We start from the raw sequence: 27693 nt of genomic DNA, 5'->3' as shown, positions 1-27693 counted from the left end.
CCGCCCCAGCCCGGTCCCGGGGAGGCGGGAGGCTGCCGGGGTGGATCGCACAAGCTCCGCGCCGCCGGGGCGGCCGCCACGTCCCTCCTCCGCAGCCCTTCCGCCGCGCGGGGCAGGCACGCCGGCCCCCGGTTAGGCCACCTCGCGGCGGCACCGCCCGGCCCGTGGTGCGGCGGACGGGGCTCGGCGGTGCCAGCGCGGGGCTCCTGCTGGCCGCGCCCCGCCGGCAGCCGTTGCCGGCAGCGGGCGGAGCGGAGGCGGGCGGGTTTGAAAGGGAGGCGCCCGCTGCCATGTAAGCTCTGGCCGGGAGGCGCGGCGGCCGGCAGGGGCTGCGCTGGGAGCGGCCCGGCCCGGCGGTGCTGCCCTCGCTCCGGGCATGGGAGCGGCGCGGCGCCGGGCGCTCGGCGCGGAGGGGAGCAGCTGCGCGGCGCTGACCGGGCGCGGCGCCCGGGGAGCCGCCGGCCCATGGCCTTCATCATGATGAAGAAGAAGAAGTTCAAGTTCCGCGTGGAGCTGGAGCTGGACGAGCTCTCCTCCGTGCCCTTCGTCAACGGCATCCTCTTCTGCAAGGTGCGGCTGCTGGACGGGGGCAGCTTCAGCGGAGAGTCCTCCCGGTAGGTGCCTCCGGGATCCGCGGCCCGAGCGGCTGCTGGGGCGCCCGCTGCCCCGTGGGCAGCCCCGGCCGGGCCGCCCCTTGCCGACGGGCTCCGCTCCGCGCCCCTGCAAAGCCGCGTCCCGCCCGCGGCAGGGCGGCCGGCCGCCGCGCAGTCCGCTCCCGCGGCGGGGAGGGGGCGGCTGCCCCGGGGCTTCTGGCGGCTGCGGGCGCGCTGCTGGCCGTTCCCCCGGGCGGGAGCTCCCGCAGCCGGCGGCCGGGCTGTCCCGCCTCCCGACCGCGCTGCCGGCGCCAGCGGCGGGAGGGCAGGTGTGAGAGCGCCTCATCCGCCTGGCTGCTCGCAGCTTGAAGGCACCAGGCTTTAAAGTCAGTGTTGAGGGTCTTAAGCCCTGAGTAACGGGGGAAACGAATCCGTCAGCGGAGGGAGTTGTGCTGGAGAAGCCGGTCGTTTGTGCCGTAACGCCACGAGCTATGAAGCCTGCTGGCCGGGCGGGTAACGGGAGGGGAAGAAATTTTTTGCCACCGAGTCTGAAGTCAGAGCTGTCCCCTGTGAACGTGAGTCGTGCGACGTTAATGTTTCGTTCTGTGGGTGTTTACATGGAGAGTTACCAGTTTCGTGGAAAAATTCTCTCTTAGCTCCTGAACATACTCAGGTCATACACGTTACTGACTTTGTTCGTGCTTCGTTCTGCAGGGCAAGTGTAGCAGGTGTCCTTTTCCTTTTTCTTTCTTTAATTTCTTCTTTTGCGTCTCACCAATAGAGCTGTCATGCTGTGACGGTGCCTCCCCCACCCGCTGGTAGCGGTGGGTAAGCAGAGGGCCGGTGGGTCCATTTTACCCCGGTACCAGGCAGAGGCAGAACCCTGTCAATAGGGAGGGTGTGTTGTGGCTTCAGGTCTGGCGAGGAGGAGACTACCCTCCTGTTATGCTTGTTCATGTTGTATGCGTTATTATATTACGTTAATGTTATTACAGAAAGGATTTACTGAAAAATGTCTCATATAATTCTGAGAGCAGACAGAAATTGGTAACAAATCTATAAATATTAAGTTATTTTCTTACTAAATATACTGCTGTTACAGAGCTTGCTAAATTATCTGCTTTTGATTCTGTAAATATAATTCATCAAGAAGAATAAAGACCATAAAAATGGAACTGTGGCCTAAACCTCCTTATTTAACCATTCTGTTACACTAGCATGTATAATTGAAGGTATTTTTTTTTCTGTATGGTTGGAGGGTCTTCAACTCATCAGTGTTCTGTTCTCATTTCATGCCTCTCTTTTTTTCTTCAATATTTTTCTTGTGAGCGACTCCTTCATGAGTAATAGATGGTGATGATGATTATCATGATTTGAGGCACTAATGTGCCATTACTGTCCTAATGCAGCCCTTCCTGCCTTGAAGTCGTTTTCACAGGATGACATACATCTTCTGGACAGTACCTATATTTTGAAGGAGTTGATTTCTGCTGAGCAGATGTTTTTGATACATTGTTGTAATCTTAGCCTTTTTTGCCTTGCCTGTTTACAATGCTAAAATTGAAAGCTTGAAAGTGTACATGCATATCTTGATGAATGTGAACAGTGCATTAGAGTAAAATGCGCATGATAGGAGGTAGGAAGTGTCAGTGGAAGTGTGACTGTGTAAAAACTGTGTTGAAGTATTGTGCTGGAGTCAAAAAAGCTTTGAAAATCTTCCATTTTCTTGTTCTGGGGGTACGACTTAAAAATAAGAATAGCAGTGAAACATATGCTGGTATATCAGAGCCCCTGTGGGTATAACTGGTCTATTCCTGCTGGACTGAGAAGCGTTGAGGTATGCTGGTAGGAAGGTAAAGAATTCTTCTGCAGTGATCCTTCAGTGCCAGTTGAAGGGAGTGTCTTTGCTCTTGGCTTAAGAATTAACAGACGAATTTTCACAGCGTGATTCAGCAGTGGTCTGAATAAATAAGGAAGAAATTAAGTTAACATCAGAGTGGCAGAATTTCATAACTTGTCAGTTGAAAACTTTTCTTAATGGCCATTGTCTTCTAGTTGCATGCATTTATTAGATTCACTGTGAGCTGGAAGTCATATCCTTAGGGTAGTGATCTTTGTAGCTTTATAAAAGAAGTCTCGAGAACTCCAGCGTGTTTCAGAAAGTAATACACAAACTCACTTCAAATATTGTGTAATACAGGGGAAAACTGACTGGGTCGTCTTAATAGCTTTTAGTTTTGTTACTGACTGAGATCTAGTGAACCATAATTATTTTGGGAGAAGCTATTGAGAATAAAGTTCTCAGGTTGGTGCTGATACAAGCCAATACCCTGCTGCCTCTTGCCTTAACAGCTCCCTCTGAAAAAAAGAAAAAGTAAAAAAAAAAAAAAAAAAAAACAAAAACAAAACAAAAATATAGTCATACTGACAAGTTATAAACCAGCCTAACATTATTAGCTTTTTCTTTCCGAAGTTTACTCATTGAGAAAAATGTCATAAAAACACAGGCTGGCAGCATTGGGATAAAGGCCTATATGTAGTTAGTTGTAATGAAAACAGATTCAAGCAGTAGTCATCTTTTCAGCCCTGTGTGAATCACGCCGTATGAACGCTTAAAGCCCTGATCCTGCAAGCAGTGTGATACCTACATCATCCCTCTGAATGTTGAAGTGGGACAAAAAGAAGACAGATGGAAGTACAAACTACTGAAAAATATTTTTTTCACTTCTCAGATCTTTATTGAGAAAGATATGTAAGAAATAAGTTACGAAGATATGGTCCATGTTATTGGGGACTGGTCAGTCCAATGACTTTTCTGGCTGCCACGGATGTGTGCCTGAGAGTATAGAAAATCTGTGATCAGATAAAACCAGCTCATATCATGCAGTACATAGCGTAATACTAGTGATATTTTGTGTGTAAATAGCAACCATATTAATTGTTTACATATCACTGATTTTTTTGTGTTTGTATGTAGTTTCTTAGGACTTCAATTTGAAAACTTCTGTTCGAAACTTCCTTATGTACATTTGTGAATATTTATTGTAGGAAAAGAAAATTCTGTATTATAATGCTAAATGTTTAAATGTAAAAAGGCAACAATTACCTAGAATTCAACTTCTTAAAAGTAATCTGGTACTGTCAAATAATATTTTGATCAAAGAAAATTGAACAGCCAAGTAGTAGCAATGTTTAAACTGGGGGGGAAGTGTTTGAGTGTGTGTGCAAGAACGGGACCCTGAAATTCTCGGGAGAGTTAATAGGTTATGAGCTTTGACTCTGCAACATGGAAAACCTTGAAGGGACTTGTGGGAGGAGGGAAGCTTTATTTGCTTGTTTTAGTAAACTGACAGCCATGCCGTGTAATTCCTGTCCTCGCCTTTCTGAACTTTCTTTCTAATTTGACTTCTGGATCTTTACAACACTATTTTTAGATTTTGTAACAGAGGGTGGCTTTTCAGCAAATAGCCTGTGGATGTATGTAAAGCTATACTAACAAACGTCATTTTCACTTAGAAAACTTTCTATCTTAAGAAGCCTGGCTTCCTATGTGGAAAGGTGTCTTTCTGCATTTCTATCTTTCCTTGGGCCAATATAATAGATATCTCTTTTTGAAATTAGATACATTAATACAGGATACTTGTGCAGGTTCCAGGATACTATGTATCTATACGCTGCCTGGTCATGAAATACTGTGCACATAATGTCTAGTGCACCATGAAAGGACAGAAGATTATTCCAGGGCTGAATTACACCTATGAATATTTTGAACTGAAAAATACTATTTTGAAGTATTGACTTGACTATATACTAACCATATTTATTTGAGGCCAGTCTGATGCAGACATAAATATACTGAAAGTATAGGCTGACTGTAACTGCCTTCATTTTAGTAGGTTGAAGAAATAATTGATGGGCCCCTAGAGCAGATAACTGCTCATAGGCTGAGTTGTTGCTCAACCAGCAGCAAAAGAACAGAAGGGATATGAGGAAATCCAAGTAGTTTTGGAAAGTAAAGGATCTTGAGGGTGTACTTTCAAAGCTGCACTCTACAGATTCAGGCTACAGCACCTGTAAGCCCAGTAGTTATATTATTAGGTTGATTTCTGCCCGCACCCCACTCAAGGGAAGGACTTCTTGGTTGATGTGTTCTTATGACTGCGGTCTTCAGTTTGGTCTTATTCCCTTGCCTTTGAGGTCTGATTTCTGGCACTGTAGACTGCTGATGTTTCTCTCTTTGTTCTTTTACAAAACAACATTCAAAAGCAAGCAGCTGATTATGATTGGTATCTGTGTGACAGAGAGATTAGGAGTGGCTGAGAACTCTTTAACTTTTTCATCAAAACATTTTATTCTCCAACAAATTCAGGGAAAGTGGTTGTTTTTTTTTTTTTCATGTACAGCACACTCTTGAGTCCTGAGAGGCAGTCTCAGAGATCTTGCATTACTTGCGTGAATATATTCTTATTTCTAATAGATACAGGCTAGAGTAGATAATTGTCTTCTGTAAAAACTGATTTCTTATCTTTCAGGTAATAAGTACTTCTTATGTCCAGTGATGCTTGCCTACCTCCTTCCCAACTGCCTAAAACTACATCCAGCTTTTGTGACTCCAGCAAGTACATTTTCTGCCTCACTGGACTCTTCAAATTGCTTTTTAACCATTGTTTTCCCTGTCACTGCTATTGCATTTCAAAGGGAAGATTTCTTCTGATAACATAGCTTAACCAGCTTTCTGTTTTTAGACAAAAGTACTTGTTAGAAAAACATACCTGTCACATGGAATTACTTTCCCTGTCTCACACCCTGAACACGATCTTCCTGTATGGTGTATGTCCTGTCCTCAGAGTTGCTAGTGGATAATGCTACTTCTAATAGCTTCTTCAGCTGTAACCAGATTTGCAGTTGGATAAACTGAAATAAAGTATGTTCAAGTGCTGTGAGGCAAATCTGCAATGGGATAAAAATCCTGCCTTGCAATTTTGTAGCTGCTCTTTTCAGATTTCCAAATGTCCACTCAATGATTTCTCAGTTGAGAAGAGGCTGTTGGTTGAGCCGCTTCCAGAACCTGTCCTCCTCTGTAGAGAGGAAGAGATAAGAAGGGGAAGTTCTTTCCACAAATTACAATTTATTTTTTTTTAATGTAGTTAAAAGAGGTAGCTCTTTGGCCTTTTATTAATAGTTACAATAAAATGTAACAGATTACAGATTTGGAGAATATGCTTGAGGAAGGTCATGTGACGTACAAGGATTGGTATGGATATTCTGGACAAGGCAGAAGGGGCAGAAACTAAGGCTAGAATATTAATGGAAAAGTTAATGGTAAAGGTGGAAGAGTAACTGTGGAAATAAAGAGAGATGAAGAAATCAGATCTCTCAAATAGATTGGAAGAAAATCAAAGGAATAAAGAAAAATTAGATAGGAAGAGGGCCATCTCTGGACTACAACAGGGGATAAAACATTTGTAGAGACTGCATTTTGCATGGGACGTAAATGATTATTGCAGATATGAAAAGGGCTCATTCTTGTGACACTTTTTTTACTGTAAGTATTGGTAAGATACAGCAACCGCTAGCTTTTCAGGAAAAAGCTTCTGGAAAGAGATGCATGGCAGGCGGCAAGCAGCTGTTGAAGGGGAGGGACTGAGGGAAAAAGCTTTTACACTTAATGCAGCTGGCTTGTGCAGGAGAAATAGGCACTTTGGTTTAAAAGAGCTGGTGGTGGTGTTGAATTTGTTTCCCCACCCCAGCACAGTGCATGGAGCACAGCATTTTGCTGTCATAAACTTGCTATTTGCAAGCACCGTAGCACCTGATTGCTGTCAAATTTTAAGGACTATTTCTGTTCATGGAATAACTGGGGGGGCGGGGGGAGTGGCAGAGATCATGTAGTCCAGCTTCTTGCTTCATGCAAGACTAACTTCAGTTAGATCAGGAAGCTCAGAGCTTTATCCTGTCAACTTTAGAAAATCCGTGAGAACGGGGATTCCAGTCTTCGTAGACAGCCTGCCCCTCTGCTTCACCAGTTTTATTGTGAACATTTGTTTCCCCTGATTTTCTTGGAATTTCTCTTGTTACTGCCTCTGTTCCTTTCTCTGCTCCCCACTAAGAAACATCTGGTGCCATCTTCTCTCTAAGCCAATAAAGATGGCTGAAGATAGCGATTAGATCTTCCTTCACCTCTTCTTCAGACTGTAAAAATCCCATGCTCCCAGCTTCTGCATCAGGTGCTTCATCCCCCTCATCCCTGACTCCGGACCCTCATCTCACACGCCCTGGACTTGCTTCAGTTTATCAGTGCCACTTCTACTGAGAGGGCCCCAAAACTGGACACGATGCTGCAGATAACAGCCTCACAAATGTTCACCAGAGGGGAACAATCACTTCCTTTGAACTGCTGGCTACAGTCCGCTAACGCAGTTTGCCCTTCACAGTGCTAATTCTCTTTCAGGTCTGCATTTGTCTGTAACCAGCAGTTTTTCATAAGTAAAAGTACTCCAAAGCAGCTCTATTTCCATGTGATGATCAGTTTATACATATTTTATAAGAAATACTAGACATGAAACGTTGCTACTTACAGATTTAACCTGTTTATGATGAGTAAAAACATGTGGAATAAAAAATGATTGCTCTGTTAGTTTTGCATGCGCTAACAGCAAATTAACTGGGGAGTTGTGCACTGTAAACAAGTGGAGCTCTTCCCGCAGAACCAGCTGTTTGCTGGTTTGCTTAGAGCTGAAATTTGTGAAACATTGAAGCTCTGTTTGTAAATGACTGGTTTTGTTGTTGGGGTTTTTTTTTTGCAAGGCTTAGGAAAAATGTTTTTGCTGGAGAGGATGTATCTTCTTATATGCCTCAGGCATGGAGGAAACACAGAATATTAAAGGAAAAGTAAACTATTTATTTCTGAATATAAGAATTAAATTGAAGCTTTGCATAAATTTATTACTGCAGTGTATACTTTAGAGCTTAGAGCATCATCTCAATCTGCCAGAGATGCATCTTTCTATATGAAGACTAAATTTAGCATTCTGGTTATCAAATAACAATTTAAAGTATAATTTGGCATTTGAAAAGTTATACTGAACATGTTTTGCTCCTGTGTAGCTCATAGTTCTTTAAAGATGGTAGTAAGGTTGGAATTGGTATGTGCTTGGACCACATGGATCCACATGGATGTTATGTGCATTAGATGCACAGAATACACTGTATTAAAATTGCTACTGGGGTTGGTGCTAGATGTTGTTTTATTTGCTTTTAAATACCTGTGCTTATTTCAGATTTGTCTGTGTTGGGTTTTACTTTCATTATCAACTTAGCAGTAAGGATTTTAGTTTAATTTGAAAGTGAAGGATCTCTTTGTTGGGTGATCTTGTTTATATTTTTGTGTGTTCAGTAGAGACACTAAAACAAAAGTACTCAAAAACATGAGTAAACTGTATTGGTTGACACTTCAGCTGCGCAGACCTAAACCAATCAAGAAGACTGCATTTCTGTGTAGCAAGAATAATTTTCTTCTGAGATTCTTAAGGCTTTACAAATAGCAAGCTACTTGGCAGATCCCAGGGGACTGCATAGTAGTACACAGTGTTTTGCTTGCAAGTGGACTGGTAAGACAGCCACTCAGTTGCTCCGGGAGCCGTGGCATGGGTACCTGTATCTTTGCCCCAGCTGTGAGACTGCATGCATTTTAAATGGAAGTAGATTCTGGGTAAGAGGGTTGCAAGAGGGTATTCTTCTCTTGCATGCCAAACCATTATGTGTTTCTTAGTATATATGAGAATTTTATATCCAGCAATACCTTCCTAATGCTGAAGATGGCCTAGGGAAGGCCAAATCTTACCGTACATTACCTGAACCACTGAGGGCACTGCAAGTGTGTTTGATAAAACTGTCAGATTAAAACTTCCTGGCTCTGTAAGGTGGGATCATGACATTGGCATTCTGCAGAAGATGGATGTTTGGTGGGTTTTTTGTTATATAGATATTTATATATATAACTATTAATATGTATTTTTATATATATATACACTATGGAATATTGTTCCCATTTTAAAAGACTATTGCCTACCTTAAAAATCACTCTGTGTTACTCCGGTCTATTAAACACTGTATTTATATTAGGAGGACAGAGCTAACTGTATTAAGTTTATTGAGGCAAGGGTTGATCAAGGGAAGCAGTTTGGTTGGGTGATAAAAGTTCATATGCACACCCACAGATGAGTGCAGGAAACAAAGGTGGGGAGGGTGGACGAGCTAAAATAATACCCTTCCCCAGCTATTCCTAGCCCTGTCACAGGAGCCATCAGCCCTTCAAAGGCCCATCTACACAAGCCCAGGGACAGAGAGGCAGGTGAGGAACTGAAATGATGGACTTGGACGAGGGGACACCCTGCCCAGGCCCCTCCCAGAGCTGTCCCAGGAGAGCCTCAGCCCTGTGGTCCAGGCAGGAAACCCATCACTTTGAGCTGACACTAAAGCGCCTTTAGGACCGAGTGGAGTGGCCGCATAGCACTGATACACTGTGAGATTCTGGGGAAGAGGCTTATTGGGGGACGAAGTAAAGGTGGAGAAAGGGATGAACTTCGGTGTTTCGCAGAAGAACAAGTGTGGGGAAAATAGAGAGGTAAGGGGATAAAGGGGCCAGTTAGGTGTAAATACTTTGCTGGACAGTATATTTGTCTGGCTGTGCCCTGTTTCTGTTCAGTGCAGGCCATTGTATCTTTACATTAAACTAAATCTAGCTCTCTCCTGGGCAAAGGGCTCCCCGTTTGGTGTGTATGAGTGGGGAGCCCTGAGTGCCAGCAGCTGGAGTCAAGGCTGTGCATCAGAGGGCCTGGGTGTCTGCGGTGCCAGCAACAGGAGAGACCTGGGTGAGCAGACTTAAGTGCCAGCCATGGGAGCGGGGCTGTGGGTCACAGGGACCTGTGTGTCCATTGTGCCAGCAACTGGCCAGGGATCGTGGGCCAGAGCACCTTGGTGCCAGCAACAGGGGAGAACAGATGAGCGAGATTAAGTGCCAGCTGCTGGGGTGGGACCAGGAGCCAGAGACCTGTGCTGCCAGCACCTGGACCGAGCTCAGGGGTGCCAGTGTGTAAATGCTATCAGGGATCAAGGCGCACTAGCTGTCAAGGAGGTGGTGCCATATGTATATGTAAGGGTCTTGCCAGCATACCTCTGTCCTCCTCGGGCAGAGAGGGGAGAGGATGAAGCTGGTACTGGCTGTGAGCGCTCTGCGCGGCTGGCTGTGTATGTGTCTTGCTTACCGGGAATATATCTTCAGCCTCACTACTGGTTGGATCTGGGGAGTGGAGCTGCAGCAGCCTCACTTCTCTCAGGCTGTCTCATTGTCTCATTAACATGATCTATTTTCCCCTAAAAAAAGTGGGCAAAACACAGGTAATGCTGGAAATGTTGCACTCGCTCAGATGTAACTCTTCTAAAGATGTTCTATTCACTGTGCTTTGGATTCTTAAGAACCTGGCCTCAACAATTCTTAAAAGTCCAAAGCAATTCTTCATTCAGACTACCAGCTTGAAAAAATAATTATAACAATAATATTCCCTTTACCTCATGGAGTGAAAAAGCTATTTTTTCAAGATATTTATAGTGAGTAAATAACTCATGTTCTGTCCAAAAGCTTTACGATTAAGCAAACACCCTTTTCCTTAAAGAAGTGTATTGACCCAATCAATTCCAAAAGTTAGTTCTAGAAGTAGTTTCATGTGAAAGCAGTCTGATATAAAGACTGAATGGTATCTTAAAACTGAGAACAAATGCTCCCAATTTTTTGTTTCTTTGGTGACCAATGATTCTAAAATAACTGTACTAGAAAAGCAATCCATTTAATTTAATCATCCCCAGATGGCTAAATGTTATAATTGGCTGTCTAGAATAATTCAGATGAATAAACAATTTTCTCATTAATGGAACACAGTATTTTGGTAAATGCCCACAAGGAGTTTTGGCTTCTTTATTTCTAAGCCTCTCCTGCTAAAGCTTTTCCATTTGGCAAGAAGAGATTTTTCCCATGACACTTAAGGTCCTTAAAAGTGATTTATTTTTGCATTTGTAGCTATTTGCTGAAATCAGCCATTATTCATATCCTTTATCCATGTGGGAACGAACAATCTGCTGGTCATAAACACCTGAAAAAAAGAAAGCACATAACTTGTTAACAAATTAGGAGGAGGAGTTGACTGGCTTAGGATTTGTTGTTTCTTTTGTGTTGGGTTTTCTTGTTGATTTTCTCTTTTGTGGCTCAGAAAAGAAAACCCAAGACTTTTATTCATTCTAAATGGCAGTTGTGTACAGTGCATAAAATAGAGACAGAAAAAGACTTGCCTATAGCTGAATTCTCTTCAGCATTTGAAATTTAGTCAATGTGAAATTGTGCCTCTAAAGAAAAAACGATTTGTTAAACTGACGGTAACATAAACTATACTTTGGAATCAATTTATCTTAAAATATCTGTCTATTCAATTTATTCTCTGTTAGGTATTACTGACAGCATTAACTTACACCAAAGGACTACAACCTAGTGTGTATTTGAACGCATCTTAGTAACGAGGATGTATTTTGATTCATAAAACAACTGGGTTTGCTTTGTATGTGGTAAAGTGGCTGTGAGACTCATAGGAAACTGACTCATAACGGAAAGCTTTCCCCAGCGTGCCCCGCAGCACAGGCACGGCTGCCAAAAAGTTATCTGCGTTCATTTCCATAGGAACCAATCGATGTAACTGTTTGTTTTCTAAAGGCCTTGCGCTCGAACTAAGAATCTTACAAACTTAGAAATTACTGTTTGAAGTTAAATGTTCTGGTTTGACTTTTTTTTTTTTTTTTTTCAGCATGAAGGGAATAACTTGCTGGTGCTTTTCTTTACACAAAAAATTACCTGTATTAAAATACGTAAAATTTTTTTTTTGTATAATGGAATTAGAAGAACTGTTCAGTAGAACGGGGGCAGTTGGTTGGGGGCTTTTTTACACATTGTGTACAAATGTTTCAAATATCTTATTTTTTAAAATTATGTGCCAGTGAAAGGAACTAATGATACTATTTTTGATGTCCTTATGAAGAGGAAGGGGTATTCCCGGGTTTACTTGGTCTTATTTTTACAAGATTTAGAGCATCAGTGTCTAAAACTGAGGCTTTTTTACTGTAAATGTTACTTTCATGTTTGTAAGACAACTTAAAAACCTGCCTATCCTATTTAATGTTTATTAAACTATTTGCCTGAATCAATCTTGACCTGTGATATAAGTGGACCGAGTCTTCCAAAAACACAGTGGTTTTGTGCCATCTTCCTTACTTGGACAACCATATACATACAGTAGTATTGCTACACTGAAATACATTCAAAATCCTTAAAGGTTTTAAGGACACTTAACGTTTCTCAATCAGATGTTACTTACGTTTATCTTGTATTTACAAGCAAAAAATACATTTAATGTTCCCTAAATTACCTCTTACTCTGTTAGTGATGCCTGGGATACTGTGTAACTGTACAGTGCAACGCTGCTTTGACTGTAGTTTGCTGTAGAGGTAGAAAACTGTTCTGAGAAGCAGAACTGTAATACTGCATTGTACAAAGATTTTGGCACATTATTAAGACCTTACGAGTTTACAGAAACTTTTTTTTTGTAGGAGAAAGCTTTTTTTTTTTACTTAATAACTGGAAATGTTACAGATGTAAAAACAGTACAAGAACTTAGCAAAATGAATAAGGAGAAGTGATTCTGTTATTGGTAGCCCCAATGGTATCCTGGGTATAAGGGAAGGGTGGTAAGGGTGATGACAACTGCATGATGAACAGATGCTACGAGAAAGGATTTTCTGACCTTTATGAATGACAAGTGAACACTTTCAGTCTTGTAGCATTGTTTTATAGCCTGATAATGAATAGCAAAAAATCTGCGTTGCTTCTAGTTTCCAAAAGGGCACTTGAGGCTGGAATTGTTTTGCAGATATTATTGGATGTAATGTGCAAATACAGGCTCCCTGTGGATTCATGGCCATAGTTGATCCGCCTTGATCTGAAACTAGAGGTAGAATGCAGGAGGGAGGTTAAGTCAAAGCACTGTTAAGATTTCTTGCTTTCTGAAACTTAATAAAGGTTTGTATAATTGCATGCATTCTAGTATTGATTAGATATTCCAGGTAAAATTTAACTTCAGTAATTCTTTAAAGTCCAGTAAAACAGCTCGCTACAACGATCAGTTTGTTTAGGCAACACCATTTTTAATTATCCTCTTAATGTAGAGGGGTTTTTTAATTATAATTGTGTGTTAAAACTGAGATTCTTACTCTGTGCTGAAACTAGATACAAAATCTGGTTCTGAGGGGTTTTGTGTCAATTTGTGCGGGGTTTTTGGGGAAGAATACTACCAGTATGCCAAAATGTGATGGTTTTAGTGAAAGAAAATCTTGACCAACCATATCACTTGGTTAATCTGCATTCAAGTTCACCTTCCGGCTCAGCCTTTCTAGTCTAACAAGCCCCTGAACGTTAGGGTAGCCGCCAGCAGGATGAAGGCTATGAACCAGCCTCTTGTCTTCCAGCACCCGTGGAGGCCTGTCACTTCTGCTGCTCGCAAGAAGACGTCAGTACTATCTCATAAGTTTCTGGCACTCTCAATCTATCCTGACAGAGCTGTCGGCAGACAGATCACAGTACTACAGTGAATTTAATGACGTAAGATAATGAAGCAAAAATTTGTAGTTAGCTCATGAAAAAAGTTTTTCTCCTTTTCTCCTGGTTATGGTAAAACTGCTTTTGGTGGTGTTTTAAGAGAGAAGAGGCCTTTGTTTTGTTTTGTTTTTAGGATAAGCTCAAAACCTTACTTAGGAAAAAAAAAAATAATTCTGGAGATTCATTTCTAAGTTACTTTGAGTAAGGCTGGACCACTGTTGTCTGCAGAAAAAGAGTAGGGTGTTCTCAGCAGTTGTGTTATCTTTAAGCACCGTGTATGAAACCTGCAAATATGCAACCCCCAGATACCCATGCACTTGTATAGCCCTGTTCTGCTTGACAGTGGACATCTAGTTGGCTATTTCCTTTACCTGGGAGTTGAGCAGCTATCATGTAAGAACTACAATAGTTACTCCTTGGCCTTCTAAGTGTAGCAAATACTGGCAGTTATCAAATATCCCTTTAAGGTATTTTACTTGATGACTTCTTGCCCGAACTAGTTTCCAGTAGAGGATGTAACTATTTGTAATTTGCCTTTTTTGAATTCTGGTTCTGTTTTGGATTTAAATAACTCATGCACTGGCAGTTTGGTGTTCCGACACCCCCCCCCCTCCCCCCCCCAAAGCACAGGAAAGTTTACAGTGTAAAATATAACAGATAGAAGGTAGGTCATGGTGTACAGTGCCTGTTCCTTATAGGTCACATCTGGAATATGACTAAGTGTTCTATCATCAGAATCCGTTAGTCTGTTGTGGTCATTCAGCTAACTCATTTTTAGCAGGCTAGTTTATTGCTAGGCTAGGAAGAAGTCACAGTGCCAGTGAGCGCTGTAGCTGGCAGTCTCACCAGCACAGCAAACTGGAGCTCCTGCGTGAGCCTGGCGATTCATCCTTTCTCCCTAGGGGTGATAAACTCTGACTCCAGCTTATATGGAACCACAGAATTCTCACTCTGTCAAAGATGTCAAACTGGATCTTCAATAACAATAATATAAAACGTAGGTAGGAATATATGCATTAGGAAAAATGGAAGAGAAAGAAAAGGACAAATATTGCTTTAATATGTGAAGAGTGTACTTGAATTAGTAGAGCAGTAGAAGAAATTATCTCAGTTTCCCCACAGTTCCAAGTTCTGAGTTTAGAAACGTGGGACTAGAAAAGAGCTTTTGATCCCTGAGGCAGGTCCCTCAGAATCACAGTCCTTATACCACATTAGTGACAAACTGGCCAACATTGTCTTCAAATACAGTAAGATTTTTATTTGCTCCTATTTCTCTTATTTTTGAAGGCTGTTCTAGAAACTCGCTCTGTGGTTTGAGACCTTGTAATTTTCAGTTTTAAATGGGTGTTTGATTATGCCCTATTTTGGTCCTAACCACTTTTCACTTGACTTAAAAGTTATTTAGTCTCTAAAGTGCTTGAATCACGAGTGTATTTTATTATATGTAATTTTTTCTTGTAAGATACAGGAGTTTTCTAGTTGTTCCCTCTGTACCTGTTCATTTTAGTCTGTTCTCACTCAACCAGAGTTACGGAAAAAGAATAATGTGCTCCATTTAAGCCTTGTACAATGACATTAATATAACTGAAAGCATCCTGTGTTTTGCCTTGTTCTCAGCTGCACCATGCTGTCCAGTTGTAATCCTCCTTTGATGAACAAATCTGTTCAGATATTAGTTGTCTTATGTTGCTCTCAAATGGCAAGCTCCCGGTTTGTAGGTGAAACTCTTGCTTGCCCAAAGTGTGTTACTTTGTATCCGGTTATTGTAGATAAACTTCATTTGTACTTTTTCATGCCTCATATTTATCTGGTTCTGCTTGTATGATGCTCCCTTTCCATGTATTGAAAAACCACTTGTCAAAGACAGTATCTTGAGCACATTCCAAAGCCCACCAGCCTGGAAGACAGTGCCTGGTAGCTAATGTTCAGGAAGGCTTCGCTCTCCTGAGGCAAACTGGAGAAATTATGGCCTCATTCATTTGCAAAAACACATGACTGTTAAATTTTTCTGTAGGTCTAATACTGTGTTCAAGGCTTGAAGCACTTACTAGTCCTGCTGCACAAAGAGAAGAATGAAGGATGATTATTCCATGGAACAGATTTCCATGAAGTGACCGCTCTACAACCAGTGGAGCCAGTGTTTGTTCTTGAGCCATCTTATTGCATTTTATGGTCCTGATTGTACACACAACTAATACTAAGCATATACTCTCTTTTTACAGGGAGGTAGTACAGGCAAACTGTGTCCGCTGGAAGAAAAAGTTCTTATTTATGTGTAAAATCAGTGCCAGTGCCGCAACAGGGATTCTGGATACTTGCATTTGCAGGGTGTCTGTACGGAAGGTAAGTAGCTCTTTTTCCTTCCTCTCCTTTTTCCCTGCTCGCTTTAATTTTTAAATGTCTGATAAAATTCATAAAGCAAATTTTAGCTGCAATCACGTCAGGTATTCTTCTAGTTAAAATTTCATAGCGATCTTATTAATTATCTTAGTTTGACTAATTCATGGGTTGTCACATTCTTACTGAAAAGAACATTTATTCCAGCAGGACAACAAAGGAATTGCTCATCAGTCTTTATAAAGTTAGTCCCTGATAGATACCTCTAGCAAGCAGCAGTAAACTTGGAAGCCTTGAACGGTGCTAAGTACCAGATTTTTTGTATGCAGCATGTGCTACCTTTGGGGCCAGGCTTCACAAGAGCCTGGGCATCCGGCACTCGCGTTCCCACCTCTCCACAAGGTGACAGTCTCCTGCTGGCCTGCACCAAGGACATTATTAATACTAAGATCTAAATGACAACAGTACAGCCTAGCAAATGTGTGTTGAGCTATTTTAAAACAAAGATTATTATTTACTTTTCTAAAAAACCGAAACAGTCAATAAAACCCCATCGGTATCTTTAATGGCTTAACAGCGTGTCTTTTGTTTTTCTTTTTTTCTAGGAGTTAAAAGGAGGAAAGGCATATGCAAAGGTAAATTGAGATGTATCTAACTTTGCCTATGAATTAGCTTTTCTTTCCTATCATTTTATGCCCTTTTAAAGTAACTCCAGGGTAATACTCTGACAGCCATGATTTCATTATGTGCATTATAGTGACACAGTGGTGGTGGAATTCTCAGTCAGTGTGTTTAATAAGTATACAATGATATTATATCCCAAGAATGTTTTTTTCTTTCAGTTTAGTACATTGAAAGAGTTGGTTAAACCCTTCTGCATGTCTTTACTTCTAATAATAAAGAAAACTCCCCTTGTTCTTTTTCTCTCTTGAGATTTTAATTTTTAACTGAAAATGGAACTATGCAGAATTTGACACTCAACGTTTGGTTTCTGCTTTTTGCCTTGGACTACTCCCTTTAATGGGCATGCTCTTATTCATATTTGAGAGAAACTGCTGTTGAGTGGCACTCAATACTGCGCATGTAGTAAGTACCTTCATTTAGTAATATGCTTATTACTGACTTTGTTGTTTTCTTGTAACAGCTGGGATTCGCAGATCTAAATCTAGCAGAGTTTGCTGGATCGGGAAATACCACTCGTCGCTGTTTACTGGAAGGTTATGATACCAAAAACACAAGACAAGATAACTCCATTCTCAAAGTAATTTGTTTCCTTTATAATAATATAAAACAGAGAACAAGTAGTATTGTTAAGAACGTAATGAAATCTAAAATACATTTGCTGAACCTCTTTCTAGAAGGAAAACTATTCAAATACATCAGTGTTGTTTAGAGGTAATCATTAAAATCCATGCAGTCAAAACCAGAATTTGTCCTACTCCTTGAAACGGAGCCAGATAGCTGTAAAAGAAAAGCTTTCAAAAGGTATTCCTATTCCAACAGGAATTGAAAAGTGGAATAGGGAAGCACAACAGAAAAGTTAATACATTCATGTAAGTGTAGTGATTATATCTTTAAGACTGGGCAACTTCCTGTGCAGCTTTCTAACAGTGAATCTCTTAACTGGCTTATCTATATATGAGGCACCTTCAGCACCTCCATGACTTCTGGAACTTTCCCTGTTCTGTTTGGTAGTAATCAATGTAGCAACTGGTGAGCATTGTTGCAAGAAACCTACCCTGCCGTTTTCTCCCATGAGTCCGAGGAGTTTAAAAAACTGAATATAAGCAGTATAAACCTGAAAATAATTACATACAGAATGTTACAAGTAAATTTTAAAAAAAATTATTTTCCTACCAAGACACTAGGATTAATTTCTTATACTATTGAGTATACCTTTTAAGCATGCACTTTCTGATTTCTTTAAGACAGTCACAGACGTCCAGAAAACCTTTCATTGATGGCTTCGATCCACCTAACAAACCTTCTCAACGCATTGTCGTGCCTAGCGTGTTATTTACCTTTTGTGGTTTTACTTTATCTCTGATGTTAGTACAACCAGTTCCTGTATGCTAACAGTTTGCTAAACACTTTCAGCAAAGAACATCTTCTGCACCCGCCATGTTAAAAAATGCTGTTTGCTCATTAATCTCTTAGATTTCCTGTTTCTCCATTTTTCCCTTGAAGCCATCTTAACTGTTAATGATTCTGAGATTCCTCTTGATCTACGTATCCTTTTCAGAATCTTGTACATGCAGCTGTGTTATTTAAATGCTATTTCATGTTGTTTGCGTGTGTGCTAAGAAAAAATGTCAGTTTTTTGCATGTGTCTTTATTTGCATGTGGGATGATGCCATTTTATTTTACTTAAATGTAAGGTTTGTGGCAAGTATAACTTAGTGACTTGACCAGATATATCACAGACAGATTCCATTTTTTTTTTCTTACAGTGGCTTTTGTTTTCTTAATGTGTAGGTTTTGATCAACATGCAGCTAATGTCTGGAGACCCATGCTTTAAAATGTAAGTTTATAAAAAAACCTGTGTGAGATAGTGTTTTGGTCACACGTTCCATGTTCAGAATTACACTTCTAATTTGTGTTTATAAATCTCTCCAATCTGGCAATAATATTTTTTTAAAAAAAAAAAAGAAAGAAAAAGCACAAATGGGATGGTAGCTGAGTAATGGCTAACATGGTAAAAATACCAGTAGAAGTATCATAGTTCTCATTGCTGCTAAATACTTAGTTTATTTTTGAGTAAAGAATACTAGCTTGTACATCTGTAATTAAAAAAAAAAGAAAAAAAAGAAATACTTCAGAGAAACTGTTCCTGCAGCAAGCTTATATAAACATGCTTGGCATGGGGTGACCAGACCAATGGTGTTTGGAAAATGTGCTGTTACACCTTTTATTCACAAGTCTCAATTATTTAAAAAAAAATACTTTAAAAAAACCCAAACAACAACAAACCAGAAGTTTGACATAACTTAGCAAAAGAGAAAGCACTTACAGATATTTAGTTAGCAAAGATATTATGCAACTTAGTAAAAGATGCAAGAGGTAACATCTGAGAGGGGACGTAGCTAGGAAAATACACATTCAGGATCCTGTGGCCTCATTGTCCTTAGCCTGTAGTTAAGGAAATGTAATTGTTTTGCTAGAGCACGTTAGCTTCCATAACTAACCACAGGATGGAGTAATCATGCATACTAGGGAAAGCCCGTCACTAGTAGGATGAAATTGTTGCCTTCTTTCTAGACTAATAAGCGATTTTGTTATGAGACACCCAAGCTCCATGGATAAGTAAGCTGAAACAGTGCAATTGGCAAGTTTCCTATTTCCAGAGAACACCATTATCTTGCTAACCATGACTTAATTATCCTGATCAGTAGGAAGTAAGGAACTCCCATGTCATTTGCATTATGAGGGATACTTTGTAACCCTGAAAGCCATTCATTTTAAGGATAGACTTAGAGATATGTATAGAATCTGCTTCCATGAATGCAGTGTGGAAAATTTCTCGGTACTTGCCAAGATTTTTAATGCCACTGCTTTTCAGTAATTCAGAATATTGGTAGACTGGGTTGCCCAAAGTGTGTGTGCATTTCACTTTTTGTCCGGCTTTTCTAATTCTACATAACAGTTGATGGCAATTTTGTCTAGATCAGGTTCCAACCAGCTTAGTTGTATTCTGCTTGTTACAAGATGTTTGGGAGATGGGCTGATGAAATAATGCCTTCAAAGAAAATTTGATCCCTTAAGTTCTAGTTTAACTCAAATTTCCAGTTCACTTCATTCACCACGCTGTTGTACTGAAACTAGTAGGAGATGGAATCAAAATGAGAGGATGTATTTTCTTCCCACAACACATGATTAAGCTGTGGAACTCCTTGCTACTAGCCATTGTGAATACTAAAAGCTCAAGAAAGAATTAAGACTAATTCCTGAATGAAAAATTATTGAGGGCTACTAAGTACAAAACATCATATGTGGCTCAAGAAATACCTATCTTAAAGATGAGGAAATGCTGGGGGAACATTCGGGAGATACGTTACCGTGTGTGTCATATTCTCTCAGCATCTGTTGTTTGCTGCTGACAGAAACAGGATGCAAAGCTAGACAGACCTTTGGTCTGAGACAGCATGCTTGTTCTCATGTTAGCCCTTTCAAAAACAATCTAAGGCAGAGTTCCAAGTATTACATATAACTTGAAAAGAAAAACATGAGCTTAAGGAAAACAATCTGGAAAAAATTGCTAGCTTCACCCTTGTTATGTCCATCTCAGCTTTTGTTCTCAACTTTCTTTTATACTTTCAGACCTTATGCTGGATTAATCAAATCTTCTATTGTAAAGATCTAGTGCTTACTGACAAACTGCTACACTAAACTGCTTTTCCTTCAGTACGGATTAGGGGTTTTTATTGAAAAAAACTCTCGTTAACCGAATTTAAACTCATCTTCTATCAGATTAATGTGTGCAATCAATGCCCTCTGAATAATCCCATGAAGAGGGATAGTAAATAGTCTTTTTTACTTAAGGAAGACTTCAGTTTGTGCTACAGAATAAGCCTTTATGAGTTTCAAGTGAAATGAGGCTGCAGCTCCAAGAGAAGCAGCACTGATCTCCTAACTCAGTCTCAGGTGCAAGTATGAAGCAACTCACGATTTGTAGGTTTTAGCTGGTTTGAGGTAGGCTGGTGTAATCAGGATAATGAAGAACTGCTTTCTTTAGCAACTAGAGGCTTTGTGTGTTACTGCTGCATCTGTATCCTTACCGTTGTTTCTGAGGAGAACTAAGAATGTTGCCCGCACCAGCCTAGCTCAGATGGTTCACCACAGGAACCTTTCAATGTCCCCTCACACCACTAAAGGCTCTTACTCTTCTCTTCCTTTAACATTCTATAATAAGAAGGGAACACTAAAATCTCATCTTGTGCTTACTGAATAAATAGTAAGAGGGTATTACCTGAATCTGATTGGACAAAGCTGTTCTGTATCCTTAGTTATTTAGCCAACTCTTCATTTACTTTTGAGTCTGACCTATTAACAAATATATCACTGGCACTGATAAAACAATTTCTCAAAGACAACTAACTAATCATTAGTATTGTATACTAATAAAAGAGTGTGTTTCTGTTCTTTACTGGCTGGTACTGAAGGAGTTTAAATTTGGACCTAAATAGTTTTCTGGCTCCCTAGGAAAAAATCTTGAACTGAAATTATTCAGACTTGGCATTATCTTCCAAACTGATGATATAACAACTTCCCGGAACGTAAACTTTCAACACAAACAGAATAAAAAAATTATCTAATCCAGATGTCTTTCACAGAAGGAAAAATAAACCTTAAAACAACTTCACAATCTGGAATCGGCTACATATTTTATGAAGAAGCCTAGAAGGCTTGATGTTTGGTCTGGGGTGACATCCCTGAAAGCATCCAGTTCCTACTTTCTAATGTATGTTGGGCAGTTAAGTCACACATACCTTGTATTTCTAGAAGTGCTTTTTCTTTCTCTCTGTACTTTCAAGGGTAACATGAGGGGATATGCTACTGTACAGTGACTAATTCATTGAATATGTCAAATCAAAAAATGTCAACAAATACCCATTTGTATGCAGACCAACAGTCTGTTCCCAAAGTCAGGAATAACAAAGCATTATAAAAACCTGCAGGTAACATCTTGAAATGTATTTTAGTGTTATTTGCTTGCCAGAGAAGATTACTTTCACTTCGTCATTTTCTATTTAGTTTCTTTTGCACTAGCAATAAAAACTTAGAGATTTATTAATTTTAATAAAAGATACCTTTGGGTCTTGATATAAAATGAAACAAGCATTTAAGCTGTATTAAAAGCTTTTTTAATACTGAACCAAATTTAATTTGTGTTCTACATGATTATTTTTTTACTTTGCAGGAGGCAGAATTTAGAGGGGAATACACGGAGATGGTAACATAGGCTTCTTTGTTAGGAGTGGGAGGGCTTTCAGCCCAGAATCTCCTCATGTACTGTTACAGAGATGAAACAAAGCCAGGAGTATGTCACAGTGCACAAGCCAAGTAGGCCAACTGTCCTTGTGTAGGGTTGGTGTTTTTTAACTTACCATCTTGTCATGTATTCCATGAAGTACTGAATTATATATATTCTCACCACGTAAATTATCGTGTGATCCACACACTGAAAAAAATAATTAAGAACTTCAAAACAAACACATATCACTCCACCAAAAAATAATCAAAAAAGGAAAAGCTTTTCCAAGGGTCCCCAGAAGCCTAAAGGGCTGAGGGCTGAGCAGATGGATTCTTTAAAATGTCCTTAAGATCAGCGAGAAAACTTTTCTTCTTTTTAACAGGGGGCTAGGCAGTGTGTTTTCAGCAAAAAATTTACAAGCCTATTAACCTGAAGCACAGTATGAAATATGCCAACTTACTTGAAAAGAAAAAAACCTGTGCTGATCGGTTGGGGATTACAGCAGCAGAAGTGCAGCAAATCTCAACCACCTTTTTCTTACAGGCCTCCTTCCACAGCAATGTCTATAGCAATTGCTGGAGAATCAGAATCTTTGCATGAAGATAGGAAAGGTGGAGAAAACTTCACAGTAGTACACCTGGGCATAGCAGGTATAAAATACTCTTAATCTCTCTGCTCTTTTGTAACAGGCTTCATAGCTTCAACCAGATGTATGAAATACTTCAAATTTTACAGGGATGCTGACAGTTGGCCCACAAGGGACCTTCTTTGATTATTTGTTGAGACATGCTCTCCTAGATAACTTCAGTGGAATCTCTTTTCTACTTTTGTAAGAGTTGATGTAATTAACAGAAAGAACAGGAATTGGATTGATAACCTGCCTTCTTTTAAATATTTGAAAACTTCTGTTTCTGTGTGACACATTTCTTGATTTGCTTTGGACTTGTATTCAAACTGAGCATTTAATTTGGCCTTTCGTTTTCTACGTATGAATTGTAGGGATACACTTAACTGAGTAAATTTTGAGTGGTAAAAGTTCCAAGTATTGTTTACAATTGAAGTAGTTACTCTGAAATTTAGACTATTAGCAAAAAATACTATTAAAACACTTTATTACAGGTTGAACTTTGGGGGTTTGGGATTTTTTTGGGGGGTGGAGGCTGGTTTTCTTACAAGCTTCAGGTTCTTAGGTAGCTGGTTAGCTTCCATCCTAAACACAGCTTTAGTTGTCTTAACCACAGTTACTTTTTCAGCCAGAAAACATCTAGCACACCATGCTAGTATGGCATGATGGAAAGCATGCAAATCTCTTTTAATGTAGACAATACAGACAAATCTAGAACTACATTTCATGCAAATCTTTCTAACCTAATGATACTCTCTGCTTTACTCAGAAACTTTTTTTGTTAAGGTATGTATATTCATTAACATACACAGTATTTTTGCAGCACTTGAATCTTCAAAGGGTTTGTAGAAAACCAGTGTCAAGTCCCTAATCCTTCTGGGAAATCTGACATTTAAGCCTAATCAAGATTACGGCAAAGTAATAACAAAGCAGGCTTTAGCAACAGTATCTGACTTGCACATGTTGCAGATGTCTCATCAAAGAGTGCCTCAGTGCCAGACGAACTTGGTGCATGTGGACATTCCAGAACATCAAGCCATGCAAGTCAGCAGTCAAAACTGTCAGGTAGCTTTAACAATTTTGTTATGAATTGTTGGGGTTTATTTACTTTCACAGTTTTAGACTGTAGAAAATAAGTATACTTTATATGTCCAAAAAAATTGTTTTAATTTGAAAGCTTTTTCCTAGGAGTTGCAATTGTGGGGAGAACAACATTTCTTTTCCTCTTAAAAGCACAATGAATTATCTGTTCAGATGTGAGATGGGTTTTTCCCTTAGCTCCCTCCAATTAACATATCTTAATGAGATTTTTACCTCTTCCATGTAAAAACAAATAACTTACAAATGGAGACTTAGCTCTAAAAGCTGAAGGGGAAGTAATGACACCAAGTCATTACATTTGTTAGGAAGCAAGAGTTATTTAGAACAAAAAGGAAACAGCTTGTGCTAGAATATAAACCCCGAAGTGAATTTCTTACTCGGTGTAAACACAAACGTTCATAATGCTTTTGAAGTCTCTATAGGAAGACAAAACACAAATTCTGCTTGCAGGATGGTAAAGTAGAAGTAATGGCCTTGGCTGCCAAGAACATACCTAACCTAGCTCTCCTGCGCGTTCCCAACAGGATATAGCACATGTCACTCTAGATCGTCCAGTCTGTCTGACCTCTGCCACAGGAGAAACGCCTCAGTGGGTAGCACCTCAACAGGAATTGGAAGTATTCTAGAGCCATGTGAAGAGACTGAGCCAAAAGTAGCTGAAGCTAGTATTGATACATCAGTTAATGAAGCACCATCAGAAAAACTCTGCAGGTACACCCAACCTGAAAGCCTTATCTAGCAGAAGGAAAACATAACTTACTATGTCACTTCTAAGAGCTCTAAATGTATTTATTTTTGCAGACATCCTGTAAAGCAAGACTCTGTGGAGTCACAGCTGAAGAGGGTCGATGCTACCAGAGTTGATGCTGATGATATAGTTGAAAAAATACTCCAGAGTCAAGATTTCAGTTTCGACTCAAGTGCAGAAGGTACGGAGATAAATAAGGAAGCTTAGGGAAAACTGATAGACATTACAGGTCTTAAGAAAATCCACTCTCTTCATAGTCCCTGTTGCTTGTAATCACAAGGACTGTGCATATGATCACTGCATTTTCTGCTTCATCCTGTCTCCCAGAAGTTGAAAAGACCCTTGCATGACTCGGGTAACTCCCAGAGAATTACTTTAAGCCTGGAAAAAGCAGGGACAAACCTACAGTGAAGGTAGTTCCTCCAATGTATACCATGTGAAGTTTGGTTCTTCATTACTTAAAACATTTGCATCTAAAAGTATCGGTTACAAAACTGGTAGATTTAAAATTACTTAGTTTTAGCTAGGGGAACATTAAAGGAAGCTCACATGTTAATTCCCTTGCTTTTTAGAAGAAGGTTTAAGATTATTTGTGGGCCCTGGTGGAAGCACTTCTTTTGGAAGCCATCATCTACCCAACAGGTATGTAGCCTGAACAACTAATCTATAGGTAATACTAAACAAAAATACACCTTACACAGCAATTAATCTGTATATACATTCTTAGTCTTTTTATCTTTCTATTCTGTATCAGCATAAAAGAAATAGATTATTGGGTTTTAAAACAGAACATGCAGGTTAGTTCCAAAGTAGAACTGATGTGTCAGCCATAAGAATTATAACTTTCCAAGGTTCTGAAGAGTCTGGGTTCCAAAGTAATATAGCACAAAATGCTTTAATGCATTAAAATCTAGGTTACTCAGTAGCATGGTAATTACACATTTTCTAGTCTTCACGTTTAGCTGTTCTGGTATGAGCTGTTCAGTCGAGGGGGGGGGGGGGGGGGGGGGGGCGGTGCTGCATTTTTTTGACGGTGGGGTTTGGTTGGTTGGTGTTCTTTTTTGTGAAACAGTGAACTTTCTGATCTGTGGTACTTGCTGTTTAGCTTCCATTTAAATCCAAATCAAACTAACTTCTTTCAAACATTCTTTCAGAGCAGGATCTGGAGCATATGAGCAGGTGGTGATAAAACGCTAGACTAGAATGACAAACAGGAGGAGAACCTAGAGCTCTGGCACTGAAAATTGTGGTTTTGTTTGCTCTGTTGCAAGAGTTGGGAAAGCCAAGATGAACTCAATGTGATCTTTTTTTGAAAAGTAATGGAATGCCTCTTGCTGGTAGAGCTTTATCTTCTGTGGTATGAAGGCAATATTTAGCTATGTATACCTTGTGCAAGCACTTGGACTGTTTTTGAAAGGTCTACCTGATGTTAGTGGAATTACTTGCTTTTTAAGTTGTATGAAACATTTTTGGAAGCATGAAGTGAGTCCCATTTCAGTATTTTATACAGGAGATCATTTGCAGTGATGTACTTTGTAACTTAATTTTCTAAAGACGCTTCTGAAAGTTGATCTTAAATGAACCTGAAGAAATTACTCAATTTGAACCTATCTGCCATTTTAGCCTTAGAGAAGCTAATTAGTTTGGTCAAGCCAAAATTTAGGATCAAGCCAAAACTTAGGCCCCCACAAAACAGCCCAGCTATGTTTTAACAAAACCAAAAACCTTCTCGTAAGAGAACTGAGCATAATCTCCTTGTAAGGTAGAACAGTAGAGGTGAATTTCAATGCATTTAAAAAAAACCCCAAAACCTAAATAGCCTAAACCAGCCATTAATCAGTTGTGTTAATGGTATATGAAGTCTAGAGACTTAAATGCACAAAAACAGATCCCACATTTGATGCAAGTGACAAAAGAAGCGTGACTCCACATCAAAATACTAAGGCACAGTACTGTACTATCAAGAAAGCTGGCTTGATTTTTTAAAATCTGGATTTCAGAAGCTGCTTCCATGGAAGCTCACTTCAGTAACGCATGAACCTTGAGGTTCAATAGGATGGTACTGTTTACAAATCTAGTCAGTAGTTTACTACCACTTATTAATTTTTATTATAGCTTATCCCTTCACAGTCAGTCACTGCTTTGCTTACGTTTTGAATGTGCCTTGCAGGACGGAGGACGTATAGGGAGGTTAAACTATTTACTAAGCAACTTAAGCTTTAAAACTAGGTAAACATCTATAGTATTATCAATATAACTTATTAAGAGAAGCACTTTATTGTAGACTTACTCTGCACTCAAAACGTCTTACTGTGCAACAGATCTGTTGAACACTTCTTCCTTCACTATCTGTCCACTGTTATATTAAGGTAAATGTACTCTATTTAAATTTGCACAAATAGTGATTTGCCTGAAAGGCAAGAAAGAAGAAAGATACCTCTTAAAATTTTCATTGAGAATTAAAAATGGATTCTTTCTTAAAGGGATGTGTTAGGTGACACCATTCTAATTCAGGCTTGGCTCTGCTGCATTTAATTGTAAACGGCGCGTGATCTTAATTTTATGATTATTTGTATCATTTATCAGTAAGGCTTGGATTAAATAAAAATAGTGTGGCCAATTTTGAAAGCTCTGAATGCTTTAAAATCTGCTCAGAGTGATGTTTGATGCTCTTTTCATGTAAGTATAAATAGGGCATATTAAATAGGTTAAATTAAGAAAAGCAGTCTGTTTTCCATAAATCTGTATTAGAATTATTAAACTAATTTTTATTTGTGTTTTTTAAGGAAATTTCAGATTTTAAAGCTTGAGTACTGTTACTGAATATGATGGATATGAGCTATTTCTCAGTTATGGTACTTCAATACTTGTATTTCCTACTGTTAATTATAATCTTTTTGAAATGTTTTAATGGGTAAAAGGATTAGCACAAAGATACATCCGAGCTGCTGTTAATAGAAGTGTGGTATTATGCATTTCCATCTTACCCAGGAATTTTAAACAGTAACTATATAACCGCTAGTGTGCGATTATCTCTCAGAACATGATAGTTTCCTTTCCTGTTATATAACTAATCTGTACCAAAAAAATCCTACTGCAAGCCAAAAGATATATGACATTTAAATAAGTTTGTTGCTTTCAGTACTCTTAACACTGCTACACTTGTTGTCAAATCTACTAAAACCATAGTAGTTAGATGGTAGTTTACTTAAGCTTACTAGGAAAAATAGGCATCGTTTGAGGAAAACAGGCATCTAAAAAACATTGTACAAGTGCTCATGTAATTCTTAAGGGAATTTCCAAAGCCCAGATTTGTATTGTGTTAAAAGCCCCAGTTAACTGCCATAGATCATCTAGGTACTTTGCTTACCAGAAACCAATTACTTTCTTGCCTGAGCAGATCTTTTAAGTAGGAGAGAAGTTTACACAGAAAACGAGCTTTTAATAAAACTGTATACTAGTAACTTATTATTCTGACTTTGAGTTACAACTCTCTATGAAATGATTCTCTAATTGTGCATATTTTAAATGGAATATAACTTTCATATTTAGATGTAGAATTTTGTTTTTGTAAACTGTGTTATAAGAATACTGGAGACTCTCATAAAGTAAACTGTTCAGGA

At 39.5% G+C, this 27693-nt stretch overlaps 1 protein-coding gene across 3 annotated transcripts; it reads left to right on the top strand.

The window, feature by feature from the left end:
• Window positions 1-265: 265 nt before the first annotated feature.
• Window positions 266-27693, top strand: FAM102B (family with sequence similarity 102 member B). 3 transcript variants are annotated; one of them, XM_040611209.1, is made up of 11 exons: window positions 266-614; window positions 15510-15630; window positions 16230-16259; window positions 16769-16885; window positions 18100-18146; window positions 22140-22246; window positions 23191-23286; window positions 23847-24033; window positions 24124-24251; window positions 24643-24712; window positions 25230-27693. In XM_040611209.1, exons 1-11 carry the CDS (start codon window positions 466-468, stop codon window positions 25243-25245), a joined length of 1068 nt encoding a protein of 355 aa, XP_040467143.1. In that variant the 5' UTR covers window positions 266-465; the 3' UTR covers window positions 25246-27693. The 3 variants fall into 3 exon arrangements, with proteins under 3 accessions (XP_040467143.1, XP_040467142.1, XP_040467144.1); XM_040611208.1 differs by having other exon boundaries at window positions 268-614; window positions 25225-27693; XM_040611210.1 differs by lacking the exon at window positions 266-614 and adding an exon at window positions 922-1168 and having other exon boundaries at window positions 25225-27693.

Source organism: Falco naumanni, chromosome 11 (assembly GCF_017639655.2).
Source record: "Falco naumanni isolate bFalNau1 chromosome 11, bFalNau1.pat, whole genome shotgun sequence".
Lineage (NCBI taxonomy): Eukaryota > Metazoa > Chordata > Aves > Falconiformes > Falconidae > Falco > Falco naumanni.
The sequence above is the reverse complement of the archived record's forward strand: the minus strand, read 5'-3'. Positions and strand labels throughout refer to the sequence as shown.

What these genes read in the sequence shown, in the direction of transcription:
- FAM102B (XM_040611208.1), top strand. Translation starts at nt 466, where the DNA reads ATGGCCTTCATCATGATGAAGAAGAAGAAGTTCAAGTTCCGCGTGGAG. An exon ending in AAGATAACTCCATTCTCAAA is followed by an intron (nt 16,886 to 18,099) that starts GTAATTTGTTTC and finishes CTTAATGTGTAG; the next exon opens with GTTTTGATCAACATGCAGCT. An exon ending in CCATCAGAAAAACTCTGCAG is followed by an intron (nt 24,034 to 24,123) that starts GTACACCCAACC and finishes TTATTTTTGCAG; the next exon opens with ACATCCTGTAAAGCAAGACT.